The sequence below is a fragment of the Myxine glutinosa genome, chromosome 8, assembly GCF_964187855.1.
Source record: "Myxine glutinosa chromosome 8, kmMyxGlut1.1, whole genome shotgun sequence".
Classification (NCBI taxonomy): Eukaryota; Metazoa; Chordata; class Myxini; order Myxiniformes; family Myxinidae; genus Myxine; species Myxine glutinosa.
In genome coordinates, this window is record NC_136268.1 from 67,071,653 (window position 1) to 67,087,125 (window position 15,473).

The following is a 15,473-nucleotide window of genomic DNA, read 5'->3' on the forward strand; positions in this document are numbered from 1 at the left end:
CTGTGAAACAGTTTTTAGCTGGTCTTTAATATATATATATATATATACATTGTTACGTTTGTGGGGGTCGGCAATGATTACCTTAGTCCAGGTAGGATTGTGTAGGAACAATGCTCTGAATGTCATGTAGCCATTTTGATGGACATAAATCAGGCCGTATGTCGTGTAAGAGTATATCTTTGTTCCCATCACGAGGGGTGGGGTTATGTTAATTAGTGTTACGAGGGGTAGCACCCTCTGTTACAATGAAAAATTCATAGTGGATTCTATGATGGTGAGCTGCCCAGGCCCTGATGCAGCAAAGCTACCCCAAACCATAATATTTCCACCACCATGCTTTACAGTTGGTATCAGGTTCTTGTGGTCAAATGCTGTCTTTGGTTTTCACCAAACATGTCTTCTGGTACTGTGGCCAAATAGCTCCACCTTTGACTCATCTGTCCAGAGCACATAGTTCCAGAAGTGCTGGTCTTTGCCTAGGTGTTCCTTGGCAAACTTGAGTCTTGCCCTGATGTTCTTTCTGGACAGCAAAGGTTTCCTCCTGGCACACCTCCCATGTAGATCAAATTTGTGCAGCCTCTTTCTCATGGTAGACTCGTGCACTTTGACATCAACAATGGCAAGAGCTACCTGTAGGTCCCGTGATGACATTCTGGGGTTATTAGAGACTTCTTTCAGCACCTTGCGATCTGCTCTCGGGCTGAACTTGCTGGGGCGGCCTGGCCTGAACAAGTTGGCAGTTGTTTGGAATCTTCTCCACTTGTAGATGATCTTCCGGACAGTCGAATAATTGATTTCAAATTGTTTGGAGATCTTTTTAAATCCCTTCCCAGACTCATAGGCATCTATAACCTTCTTTCTGAAGGCCTCGGAGAGCTCTTCTGATCTAGGCATGGTGACGCCGCACACTTCAACAACAAAGAGCAAACCAAACTAAATGTCTGAGGTTTAAATAAGACAGGTTCCTCCAAGATCCTCTCTAACGATGTTCTAATCATTTGCACCTGAGCTGGTGCACCTGATTCTTATTTTAGGTATTTGAAGTAGTGATAAATGTAGGGGTGTACCTACTTTTTCCACATGCGAAATTTGCATTGATGTTTATTTAAATTATACAATGGACTACAAAATGTAAATGTTTCATGATATTTGTTATATTATATAACCTTTATCTATCAATATTGCTGAAATGAAGATCAAATAGCTATATGTTGAAATATGTTGAAAAAGTCAAAACTTTACATGGGGTGTACTTACCTTTTCATGTGACTGTATATATATATATATATATATATATATATATATATATATATATATATATATATATATATATATACATATATATACATATATATATATATATACATATATATATATATACATATATATATACATATATATATACATATATATATACATATATATATATATATATATACATATATACATATATATATATATACATATATATATACACATATATATATATACATATATATATATACATATATATATACATATATATATATACATATATATATATATACATATATATACATATATATATATATACATATATATACATATATATACATATACATATATATACATATATATATATATACATATATATATATATATATATATATATATATATATATATATATACATATATATATATATATATATATATATACATATATATATATATACATATATATATATATACATATATATATATACATATATATATATACATATATATATATACATATATATATACATACATATATATATATATATATATATATATATATATATATATATATATATATATATATATCTATATATATCTATATACATATATATATCTATATATATCTATATATATACATATATATACATATATATATATATATATATATCTATATATATACATATATATACATATATATATATATATATATATATATATATACATATATATACATATATATATATATATATATATATATATATATATATATATTGCCACTTTTGGAGGTAGCCAGTATTACAAATAATATTCCTTATTCAAAGGGTACTCCTGCCCAGAATGCAGTAGTCTCCGCTGGTACTATAACAATGGCGCAGCCATGTGTCCTACTAATCAAACAAGCAATGAAAGTTCACTTCAGGTTTCTAAAAATAAATAAATAAACATGAAAATGAAAATGGATTGTTCATTATGAAAAATATTATTTAAGGATAACTTTTTCAGCAGATCGATAGGTTCATTCATGCAAATTGGCTTACTCAAAATCACTCCTATCAAAATACTTGCCTCAATTTCAACATGCTTGGCTTCATGAAGTGTAGTAAAATGAACACTTTGAATCCCACTTTCATGCAGCAAGAAAGTTTCATCAGTAATTTTCATGGGTCCAGAGACATTGGTTTGTTTAACTGAAAGCTGCATCGGCATACTTCGATCTCTTTCCAGAAGAGGTGTGCCATCAGTCAAAGTCACTTGTACCTAGACATGTGTGAGAAAGGTGAGAGCATAACAAGCTTCAACCAACATCTGGCTCAGAGAGGTATTATTTTATTTGCTTTATATAACATGATGCTCCTCAGCTACTCGGTAACTGTTATATCAAAAAAAGGAGAAGATCCTCTTACATAATTACCTCAATCACCGAAAGTGGACAGATATTATGTTTTCACCACTATCAGGACATATCTATAATCGAAGATTCGCAAGTATATTACAGGTCACATTTTTACTCTGATCTTTATGAAGCAACCACCTGGTGGGGCGTAAATTCTCTATGTAAATGTATACTGTGTAGCGCCAACTAGTGGTGGTGTCAAAGGGTATCAGTAAACAACTTCCTTTTTTATCCTGGGCAACGCTGAGGTTCAGGCAATCTTCGGCTGAGGCTAGAGCAATCTTCGGCTGAGGTTAGAGCAATCTTCGCCAAGGCAAATTTGTCCTCCTGCCCTTCCTCTACACTCCCCTACCCCTTCCCTGCTACTCTTCCTCCCTTCCCTTTCCCTCTCCTTTGCACTCTCCTTCACCCAACCCCTCCCCCCTCTCCCCATCACTTCCCACCATCCCCTCACCCTCTCCCTCCCCCATCCTCTCCACCCCTTCTCCACCCTCTCCCCCTCCCAACCGCCCTCCCCCCATCCCTGAACAATGTACTTCAGGTATTACTACATAAATGCCTGCTCCCTGTAAATACATGGAACCATTAATAAATGGTTGAAACACAGCTTGTCTTGACTCATCCTGTCTGTCCTGATGGTGGCACACGCCAAATGATCGATTGGTTAATCAAGCGATTTGGCTACAGATATTGCAGCACGTGAATTTCTTGGTTCTACCTGGCCAATTAATTAATATCTGTCACATGACTGTTGGCACAATACCCATTCATAACGGTAACCTCCCTGGTCATGGTAACATGGCTTTGGACCTGGGAGCCAGCTCAAGGTTAACGGTGTGGGAGGTGATCGTGGTCTTCAAAGACTTGCCGCCCTCTGAAGTTATCCACAGGTGACGAATGTAACATTATTAAGGTGTTTAGGAAGATCGTTTATGTCCAAAATTGTATTACATTAGCATTTATAAGAAGAGAAGGCATCGGTAATGAAACAATTAGAAATCCTATAATGTTGCACTTACATAACCTGTGTAGTTGCAGCCAGGCTTAAACGAATCTGGAGAGTTAATGAAGCCGATTCGGTAGCGGTAGTAAGAAATGCGGATAGACTGCTCTGCCATCTTCACGATTCCTGCAGAAAGCAAAATGAATGTTTATATAACATCAAACGATGTAGAAACTATGCAAGCAGTGAAAAGTTTGTTGCTCTACAAAATGAATGCTGAGATCTCCAAAGGTGTTTAATTGTGGTAAAGCATTACCTGTCAAATCCTCCATAATATCCACTCTTATCTTCAAGTTATTTGGTCGATCTCCTTCCAACATCTCTAAGATTTCATCGTTCGTGAAAGCAAAATCCACAGAGCCATTGAACTGGAATAAAAAAAGAGTGCAAGATCAATGTTTAAATGAATAGAGAAAGATAATATGATGTGATATAATAAATATGATAATAACGACATAAATAATATGATATTATAATATTATTGATAATAACATATTATTATTGCTTAATAATTATTATTATTAATATTTAATATTGATAATGAAAATATTTAATTAATAAATTAAATTAATAAATAAAATAAAAATTAATAAATAATATTTAATATTGATTTTTTTTTAATTCATTAAAATTAATTTTTAAAAAAGAAGAATATTGATAATAATATGATATATTAATGATGTTATTAATTAATATTATTAATAATATGATAATATGATAATATATAATATAATAAATAAAATACGATAATAATAATAAAGATATAATATGATAATAACGACAGGAAAAACTGGATTCACTCGGTCGAGAGCATACCACCAGGCTGAACAGTCCGTGTTTTGTATCCCACTGATAGGCCGGATCTGGATTCAGACATGAACCAAAATCTAATCGGCTTGTTCTTGTCACCTAACCAATTCATCCCCCAAGTTTAGTCATAACTCGTCCACTACTTTTTGAAATATCATGTTACATAATCGCTTTTCGACCGATCTCTCAATGGTGAAGAATCACTTAAAAAAATTAATTCTCGTATTTGAATCCATATCCGGATGATCTTCACCAAAATTGAATCAATTCTTCCTTGTCACACACAAACCAGTGCACCAAGTTTCATCCAAATCGATCCATAACTTTTTGAGATATCGTACTATATATCATTTTTGGCCCAAGCTCTCAATGGTGAAGAATCACTTAAAAAATTATACTAGCCCGATCCGAATCCGGATCTTCATCAAAATCTAATCATTTCGTCCTGGTCACATCCACTACCTCTCTGCCAAATTTCGTCCGAATCCGTCCACAACTTTGAGATATTCTGTTCACAGACAAACAGGGGTGAAAACCTTACCTCCATCCACCTTCGGTGGTAGAGGTAACAATGTGACTGTAACTGTTGAGATATTTACAAATTAGACAAGACGAACAATTTCTGAATATGTTGCACAACTGAAAACTTCATAGGTCATGGTTCAAAGATATGATGAATCGCAGAGGGTGAAACCTAGACTAATGGAAAATGGGGTGGAAGGGAAAGGGCAGCGGAGAAAAAATATGCAATTAAAACCTAATTGTGAGATGAGCTACTGGCACCATTAATGAGAACAGAAAAGCTTCTGGTTAACTCTGTTAGTGGTGTATTTAAAGTAACCAGTCAGACTGCTTGGTTGTATCTTGGGGTGAAATAGCTGGTGTGACTGTTGTTTATTAAAAACAAAGACACTTTACACTTGCTTTTTTTCCATTGTGTACATTTTCCATTTCGATTTTCCATTTTTAAGTGATTCTTCACCATTGAGAGATGGGGCCAAAAACGATATAAAGCATGACAAGTCAGGAGACGACGATGGTTCACGAGCGAGCGGTATTCAATGACAAAGGACGGACTATAACCGAAACAGGCCCGGACAGGCCAGGCCCGGAAATGTCAAAACGAAGGTTACTGACCTTGAAATCAGATAGAAAATGAAGTATAATCAGTTATGAGGTTAGTTAGCTACACAATACCGAAAATTCGGTTAGATTCCGACAACATTGAAACTTTGACCTTTGTGACCTTCAAAGGTCAAAGTTCGAAGATTCTGAAATTTGTTGGAAAACTTGTATTTCATGATGTACGCGATAATATAAGATCATGTATGACATTTCACCCTATCAGGAAGCGAACAATGTAATAAAACCATCAAAAATTGACTTTTCTAAATTTCATGACCATGTGACCTTGATCTTGGGGCGAAAATGAAAATTCGAGCTATGTGGAGCTAGACACATGACATTGGCCTAACCAAATACTGAAACCCCTGTCAGATTCCACCAACTCCCTCGGAGAAGATGTGGCTTGAACTCGATTACCCCCTAAAAAAACACTTTTTCGGGCGTCGCTCCGCCCACAATGGGCGCAATACGCCCACTCTAGGCAGCACACAACTAGATCATGATATCAACCTCCCACCCAAGTTTCATCAAGATCGGATGATGTCATCGGGTAGTTATGCTGCGGACAGACAGACACACACCCATGATGAATATATTGGTCACTCTGTTTGATAACTGGTGAACCAATATTTCAAAAAGTTGTGGATGAGTTCTGATAAGTTGTTTGGTGACAAGAACAAGCCGATTAGATTTTGGTTCAGGTCTGAATCCAGATCCAGCCTATCAGTGGGATACAAGACATAATTAACTGTTCAGCCTGACAGAGGTTTGCGCTCTGCCGAGTGCTGTTAGGGTACCATACCTTACAGGCTGGGAACCTATTGGTGTTTTTTTTGTTGTTATGTTTATTATTCTTGTTCTATATGGTTACTTGCAAAATTGAAAATTCACAAGTATATTGGTTGCTCTGGTTTGATTCTGTCGTTTGTCTGTGTTTGAATGTCAATCGTCTGCATGTCACAATTTCAAACCGATCTTCATGAAACTTCAGCAAATGATAGACTTGTTTTAACAACTTGGCAATTTTAGGTTAACAACTTGATCTTGGGATTTCGCAAGTAAAGTGCTATGCATGACATCTTTCATGTTATTATTCTTCCATCGCCGGTTTTTAGGTTTATTCCATTTTAAATTGATTTTCTCTGCAACCACTTGTCCGATTGACACAAAACTTTCAACATAGGAGTGACTACTCATGTATATATTTTTTCATGATAATTATGGAGTCATAGGTCAGGTGGATTGGCCACGATTTTGGAAAAAAGTAAAAACTGTGGCCCTCTTCTCTGAAACCGCTCCATGGAAAAAATTGAATCTTGGCACATGTCAAGCACTCCCCATGGGGAATGTGTTGCAACTGATGACATCGGTGCCTTCATTATGATGTCATAATTTGCTACGTAGAACGCTTTATCCAATCAGTATGTAAATTATTGAGGGTGATCTCGGGATAAATTATTCAAGGTAATTAAATTGATGATGTCATCTGCCACGTGGTTTGGCAGCCATTTTGGACTGAAATTGTATTCTCCAAAATGGTTTAGGAGATCAATGCAAAACTCCACACACATGATCTACTAGCCTCAGGGAATAATGTTTCAAACCAATGACATCATAGGTCACATGATCTGGCAGGCATATTGGATTTTAACCAAGAACCAAAATAATCTTCTCTGAAAGCAATGAACTGATTGATGTGAAATTTAAAACATATGTTCTTCTATCAATGTGCGGGTGTTTTTTCTGTGTTTTTCTGTTTGTTTTTGAAATGGTGTGGCAGCCATATTGGATTGAAAGAAAATATTTAAAACATTATGCCTCTGAAACCACTTAGGCCATCAATGTGACATTTTATAAGTATCATGCATATTGTGTGAAAACGATGACATCATAAATCACGTGGTTTGGCAGTCATACTGGATTGAGAAACTAACCTGATCTGATCAACACAAAACTGTACAAACGTTACCCCCTGCTCAAGAAGAGGTGGAGTGTAAATTGATGACACCGTTAGTCATTTGGTTTGGCAGCCATATTGGATTGAAAATAAAACCCCTTTCAAAAAAATAAAATGCTTTTCCAGAACGACTTACTAGATCAACGTGAAACTTCATGCACATGATCTACTAGCCTTAGAAAACATGGGGTGTAAATTTAAACCTCATAGGCCACATGGTCTGGCAGCCATATTATTTTGAAGAACAAACATTCAAAAACCTCCAGAATGTCTGCACAGATCGATGTGAAACTTCACAGATATGTTCCACAAGCCTTGGGGATGCGACGGTGTTCACAAAACACATCATAGATTACATGGTCTGGCAACCATAATGGATTGAATGACAATCTTCAAACAACTATTTCTCTTGAACAGCTTCATTAATCGACGTGAAACTTCACAAATATTCAAGAGGAATATATTTTTTTACTTTCAACGTGACCGGTCGCATGGTCTGGCAGCCATCATTTTTAATTATTTGAAGAATAAACCTTACAGTTTTATCTTCTCCAGAATGGCTCACCATTTATTTTTGAATTCAGTTTAATTCTGAATTCAGTTTTATAAAGAGGACATCATGGGTCACGTGTTGGATCAAAGTAGGGGTTGTATCAAAGTGGGGTGACTTGGTACCCGGCCTCAACTGCTCGCTGTCATAAGTTGTATACTTTGTACCTCGCCTTCCTTATGACGTCATATTCGACAAGTACAATGCTTAATTTTATCAGTATGAAAAAAAAATTCTCTGCGACTTCTTCCAATGGCCACAAAATTTTGACCATAGGAGTGCCTCTGCTGTATAATATTTTTTAATGATAATGATGATGTCATAGGTCACGTGATATGGGCGCCATCTTGGAAAAACTTTGCACCTCTATATCTCTGAAACCATGCCATGGAAAAAATTGAAACATGGCTCATTGTCAAGTACTCCCCACTGGTGAATAAGATATGGTAATGATGATGTCATCAGTTCCTTCATTATGACGTCATAATTCGACAAGCGTAACGCTTCATCCGATCAGTATGAATTTTATTGCACTGCAAGTGTTGGTAAGATAGACACAAAATTTTCACCATAGGAGCTTCTCCTCCTGTAGAATATTTTAATGATAATTATGACGTCATGGTCATGTGGTACAGGCGTCGTCTTGGAAAAAAAAAAAAAAAAAACCTTGCACTTCTATAGCTCCGAAACCGCTCCTTGCAAAAAAAATGAAACGTAGCTCATTGTAAAGAACTCCACATGGGGAATATGTGTTGTTTATGATAATTTCATTGGTGCCTTAATTATGACGTCATAATTTGACAGGGAAAACACTGAGTCTGATCAGTTTGAAATTTATTGAGTGTAATCGACACAATTATATTAGAGGACATAAATTTATGATGTCATCGCTCACGTGGTTGGCAGCCATATTGGATCAAAGAAAAAAAAAACCTTCAAAAAAAAAACCAGAAGAGTTGGCTCGCACCAAGTTGACTGCGCAGGGTAAGTATTTTATGAATACCATCTAGTTATTACTATTATTATTGTTAATGTTATTGTCATCCATATTGTTTTGTAATAATGTTATCATTGTTGATGTTGGTACTGTTGTTATTAGAGGCGGACTTGTAAAAACGCTACAGTAAGCTGCTGCCTGTACTACACCTTAACATGGCACTTCGCCAAGGTGGGAAAAAAAACCCAGAGGGAGGGGTGGGGGGGGGGGGAGGGGGAAATAAAGTCACTACAACCTGCGTCATATGGTCCTTAGTCCCCATAGCAAGTTTGGTTGAGATCAGATATGTTACAAATTCATGCACACCATCACACAGACACAAAATTGCAAATTTTAGTATGACGTGGTGTATTTTCAGGCTTACATTGACACCATTATGAGTGATCGTCATGGTTTCCATGCCAGGATTGGGTCTTCTTCGTGTTCCACCCACACCACATGGGTTCCACATTTCAGTCGACAGCGTGATGTTAGCAAACCCACGTACTACCTTGGCATATGTGTACCTGCAAGCATGCTCTAGGTATAAAAATCAAGATAACCTATGAGTTCAACCAAAGTAGTAAACTAAGAATGAAACGGTTTAATAAAACAAACAAAAAAAAACCACTTACCTTGCTGTGGCAGTGCCAACAACAGCCAAATCATTTCTTACGACAAATGATGGCATATCCAGCTTCACCTCAAATTTTGGGAGCACTGTGGGAGCAATATTTTAAAAAATATACATGTCAAGGCTCATGAAAAATCTCCACATCGAGATTTGCAAATTTTTCAAGGTAATAGTGTGGTGTTGCTACTTTTCATTGTTAACTCAAATCTCGACAACCCCTTCCCTGTCTTATGCACAAACCCATCCCCCTCACCCCCCCCCCCCCCCACACACACACACGCGCACGCACACACACACACACACACACACACACACACACACACACACACACACACACACACACACACACACTTTTCATACTTATTTAACCAATGGATAAACTTAAGGTTGTTTTTTTCTTTTAATCCCATCCTTACTCATCTTACCATATTCTGCCACTGTGAAATGTTGCTGGTTGGTAATCTGTGAATCCTGATTAAAGGGGAAAAGAAACAATTGTGAAGTAATTCATGCAATTAATATATACATACATATATATTATATACGTCAGTTTACTTCTGACTAAAATTAATCATGTCAAATAGAAGTCAGCAATTTCATGAAACAAACATTGCACGAGCAAAAATAGAAACCCCCATCCTATCTCTGACATTTGGTCAGGGGTGGCAGAAGAGGGAGAGGGGGGATTGTGGCTTGAGGGTGGAGATATTGTGACCAGTTTATGATCATTTTTCTTTGAATGAAGAACTAGTTTTGCTGGTGGAAGATATCTGCGTCGACGTACAGGGAGAAAAATCGATGGAATAAACAGGATGCAATCTTCTCTACTCCTATTAACACTGTCTCATGCAAGCCAGTTTCTTTCAGGTAATTAGTATGTTTCCTCCGCTCCCCTCTCTCCTTTTATTGTTCGCTCATTCTCTATGAGATTGGGCTCATGGAAGGGCAAATTGATGGAAGGTATGAATTGACAGTGGGGCAGTTGAGCAACTCTTAGATACAACACAGGAAGAGATAGAGGAAACACTGCAACTTATGCGGGAAGATTCATTCGGGAAAGGTAATGGTGATAGTGATCGTAGATAAGGATGGAGGGAGAGGAGGTTGGAGGGGGGCGGCGGCGGGTTGAAAGGAGATTGCGGTGCACCGCCTGCTTCTCGCCGTGAAGGGAAGAAAGGGATTGCACAGCCTCTGCAAGATTATTCTACATGTGTGAAAAGCAAAGAACTAGAGAGTTTAAATGTGCAGTCACCCTTCCCTTCCTTGCTATATCCAATTGTGGGCCTCCTCTCATTATGTTGTGCCAACTCGCTATTCTGTGAGCGTTATTTTTGTGTAAAAACGTGTTTTTAAAAGTTTTCCAAACATCAACACTTTTATTGTATTCAATGCAATATGTTGGTAAAAAAAAGTTTTGTGATAGCCACAAAAATAAGTCCCGATAAAGTTTTTGATATCATTTTTTGTTCTACCAATAAATACAAATACACAAACATATCTAAATTCCAAGGAGTTTACCAGTAACTCATGAATTATTCAAATAAGTATTCCATAATAACTAACCAAATGTGTCGCTTTGATTGTCCAGTCACCCAGCGGAGGCTGATCTGAAAGTATGAATAGTTTGCTGACCACTCCGTTGGTGCTTGGCTCCGACAGCCACTGTTGGATCCGATTCTGACTGGGATCCTGTGCATGGCCAGACCACGAGGTTAAATTGACTGCCAGGTTATTATTGTGATATTTTAGTGTTGTTAAAGGGGAAAACATATTAAACACAAATGATGCTCCATTTTATGGCTTGGGGAACTTAAGGTTGACACCAATGTTTAAAATAAAAGGTCAAAGAAACAAATCCATAATCACTAGCAAATAGACAATCATAATCAGCAAATGACAATCTCGTGTTGGAGATCAGGTCAGGTCTCCAACACCGATTGTGTTGACTTTGACTTTGAACACTTTGACTTTGAACCAAAACTTTGATATTAAGAATATGGGCAAAAGAGTTGAGATGCTAATATATTACATTAATCCATCATGTACCTCAATGATTATGTCCAGATTGCTGTGATCAGCATGCATGTTTGGCTTGATCGACAAAACACGCAGTTTCACAGTGTGCCCAGGCTTGTAAGTGGCTTTGTCTGTTTGTATGAATATCATTTGAGACCTTTTTTGGAAGCGAAGGACCGTGGAGTTTTGAAAGATGAAATCACCCTCGCCTGTTAAAGCCCGGACTTCCAATGCATACTGGTCACCTTGTATGCAATCAGAAGGAACCTGGGGAAAGAAAGAAAAGTTGGGCAAATAGTTGGATAAGATCATTAAAGTCAACAATAAGCATGATAGAAAATGCCCCTTTTTACAAGTGTTGATCACCAACAAACCTTGGTTTCTGAAAATACCTTGTAATGAATACACAAAAGTGATAAATACATTGCTCGTGCATAATCTATCTATAATTCCAGTAATCTCTGTGTGTGTGTATGTGTGTGTGTATGTGTGTGTGTATGTCTGTGTGTCTGTGACCGCTGTTTCTCAACAACCACGGGTCCGATATACTTGAAACTTGCCAGGTATATTGCTGGGGACCTGAGGATGTGCCTTTTCAAGGTTTCATATTAATCGGACAAGTAGTTACCGAGCTATGGCGATTTAGCCGTTCGCCGTTCGCTTTGGTTTTGCGAATGGACCGAACCATTTCATGTAAATAGAGGGGGGGGGGGGGGGGGTTCTACCGTACTCGCAAGCCGTTCGCTTTGGACCAAACCATTTCATGTAAATAGAGGGGGGGGATTGTCACCGTACTCGCAAGCCGTTCGCTTTGGACCAAACCATTTCATGTAAATAGAGGGGGGGGGTTGTCACCGTACTCGCAAGCCGTTCGCTTTGGCTTTGCGAATGGACCAAACCATTTCATGTAAATAGAGGGGGGGGATATAATTTTAGATAATATATATATAGTACAGGCATGCCCTAGTATATTAAATTCCACAAAAGTTGCAAGTGTGTGTGTAAGGTAGAATTGTGAGGAACATAACATGAAAATATAAGGGCAATACCCCTGGCGCTCACTTGGTAGAATAAACAGTATACTGCACTGACTTAAGGTACACTACTCACAATAAGTTAGGGATATTGTGGGAGTGAGTTCATTTTTTTAATAGGGGATAGGGTTATGGTATTGAAATCAAGAATGCTGCGTTTTTTCGCACACATTAATAACCATAGAATTAGGACCAACAACTTTTTTCAACATAATTAATACACAAAATCAACCACACCGAAGAACCTGCCGATATCCCTAACTTATTGTGAGTAGGGTATTTTAAACCAATTTCAATGCATGCTAGAAGACAAGACAGCATGTAGAATTATACTAACATAATCATAAGACTTTAAACAAACAAAAAAAATACCTATTTTGGAGGGCAACCCCCCCTCCCACCCTCCCAACCCGTGTACCTCCTCAGACCACAATTTTTCCAATGCCCTGAACAAACATTGGTACATCACGGGTGATGAAGGTTGTGGTGAAGTTTCATCAAAATTGCGTGTGTAGTTTCTGAGAAACAAGCAAATACCTATTTTGGGGGGGTCAAACCTGGATGCACTTTGACCCTGGTAAACCCCCATAAACACGATTTTTTTCGAACATTTTAAGAAAATATATTATAATAAAAACAATAAAAGCTCAGCCGCTCGCTGCACACTCATTCTAACACCTGGGTGACAATGACTAGTTGGATTTAGGAATCCAAACAAAGGCAATGCTGTGGCGGACACAATGCCAGCGGGTAATAATTCCGCGCACCAGTGGGTGACGCGAGCGACCGGGCGTGGAAGCATGGCTCGGGCCACGCCCGGAGCAAAGGCGTCATGAGGCGCAGGGTTGAACTGTAATACATGCCCCGCCTTTCGGCCGACCGGCCACGCCCGAGGGCAAGGCGTGGCCTCGGGACTATACGCGGGCTCGAAAGTCGAGCCCGCCCAGTGCTTACGTGCGAGCCTTGAATAAAGTGTTTTGGTTTGTACAACGCGTTGTGGTCTACCTTCTTGGCAAACGAGTTGTGTGTGCACAGCACCACAATGCATTACATTTGATTTGTCTTGTCACCTTTATGAACGTGAAGACAACAAGTGATCTGCAAGTAAATGTTTTTATGCCTCCGTTGAAGTCGCCGGGGGCATTATGTTTTCAGGTTGTCCATCCGGCTATCCATCCGTCCGTCTGTGATAGGTTTTCATTACCACGATAACTTGAGAACGGCTGAAGTGATCGAATTCAAACTTGGTACAGGTATGTATAATGAGGTAAAGATTAAATGATTCGATTTTGGGATCCCAAGGTCAAAGGCCAAAGGTCAGAGATGTCAGGAAAAATGTGAAAACTTGTGAACAGCTGAAGGGATTTAAATCAAACTTGGTACAAGTATTATAATGATGTAATAATGTGGGCGGAGGTATATCAGTCGACGTCATGACGTCAAAGAGTGAGTGCTGTTCTAGTTTTCATTTAAACTCATTTCGATTCAGCAACGATCTGGTCAATAGCATTGTGACATGAAGGTAAACATACTTACCGGTGGCAAAGTCACAGTCTTCGCCTCACCTGTTGGAAGGTTTAAAAAATAAAATCAATAATCATTACTGAATTAGCATGTAGGAAGTTGAAACATAAGATAAGTTATCGAACAACAACAGAAAATACAGCTTTTACAGAATGTACAATTGTCCACAAATGGGTCGTCTCCATATTACATAGTCTGGATGGAATGTGCTGGGAGGGTTTTATTGATTAACACATTAGAGGACAGGGAGAGAAGAATTAAAAGATAAGCAAAGGATAGGAAGATAGAAAAAAAAGAAAGGGTTGATTGTTGTATCGGAGTATTTTGCTCATGATGTGGGGGTTCCAGGTTCAATTTCTGTATTTTGCTCTGACGGAGGGTAAAGCCCGAAACGTCACCTTGTGATAATTTATCGTGGATACCTCCAATCATTTTATTCCTATGATTTTATTCAAGTTCAGTCCATTGTCTTTGTAATCGATGTAATATTACAGGAACGTCTCATGTCAATGTCCTGCATATAATGTGGTCAAGCTCCCCTATGAGCCTTTGCCATCTTATAAGTAGAACTGTCCTTTTCTGTGTCTGTCTGTTTATGAAACACAAATCATGTTCAAACTACTGGGCCAATTGGCATCAAACTTGACACCGACCAAATTGGACCTCCTGTTGAACATAGGCTACTTGTATTTTTAACATAATGGCTGATGATCAATCATATCGCTGAATTACCAAATTCTAAATTATATTGTGCCCGTTTGTGGGAGTGGCCTCGACGTCACGCTTTCCCACCCCCTCCTAGTGCCGGGTTTGACTTCTTTCTCCCTCTCATTGAATTCCCCTCCCGAGTTGGGGGCTGTGAGACGTGTGGGAATTACGTTTTGTTTTTTTCGAGATTTTTACTTTCTGACATGAGTTTCTTGCTTTGTTTTGTTCATGTTGAACTTAAACCTTAAAAAAAATATTTTTGGTTCCGCCATTTCGTGTTCCACTGTTCGGATTTTTGGTTTGTTTGACGGGGCCTCACGTCTGCAGATGGGTGTTCTGATGCATTGATGATGCGTGTTCGAGGGGGACTTGCCCTAGCCTAGCCGGTTCGGGAAGGACTTGGGCCAGGGACTTCCCTCTGGCCAACCCGGCAGGACCGTGGCATTAATGGTTGTGAGTGCTGGAGAGAGTGGGGGAGGGGGGGC

General features: G+C 38.2%; 1 protein-coding gene across 2 annotated transcripts in view; it reads right to left on the minus strand.

Moving 5' to 3' along the window:
• Positions 1–15,473, minus strand: part of LOC137432559 (CD109 antigen-like) — an 81,192-nt gene that overhangs the window by 47,757 nt on the left and 17,962 nt on the right. For both annotated transcript variants that reach the window (XM_068124594.2, XM_068124595.2), the window contains exons 4-12: positions 14,293–14,321; positions 11,753–11,989; positions 11,270–11,395; positions 10,132–10,177; positions 9,708–9,792; positions 9,458–9,599; positions 3,911–4,022; positions 3,671–3,780; positions 2,324–2,515 (exon numbers count right to left, since the gene is read on the minus strand). In XM_068124594.2, the coding sequence (XP_067980695.2) occupies positions 2,324–2,515; positions 3,671–3,780; positions 3,911–4,022; positions 9,458–9,599; positions 9,708–9,792; positions 10,132–10,177; positions 11,270–11,395; positions 11,753–11,989; positions 14,293–14,321 (1,079 nt within the window). The remainder of the gene's footprint in view (positions 1–2,323; positions 2,516–3,670; positions 3,781–3,910; positions 4,023–9,457; positions 9,600–9,707; positions 9,793–10,131; positions 10,178–11,269; positions 11,396–11,752; positions 11,990–14,292; positions 14,322–15,473) is intronic.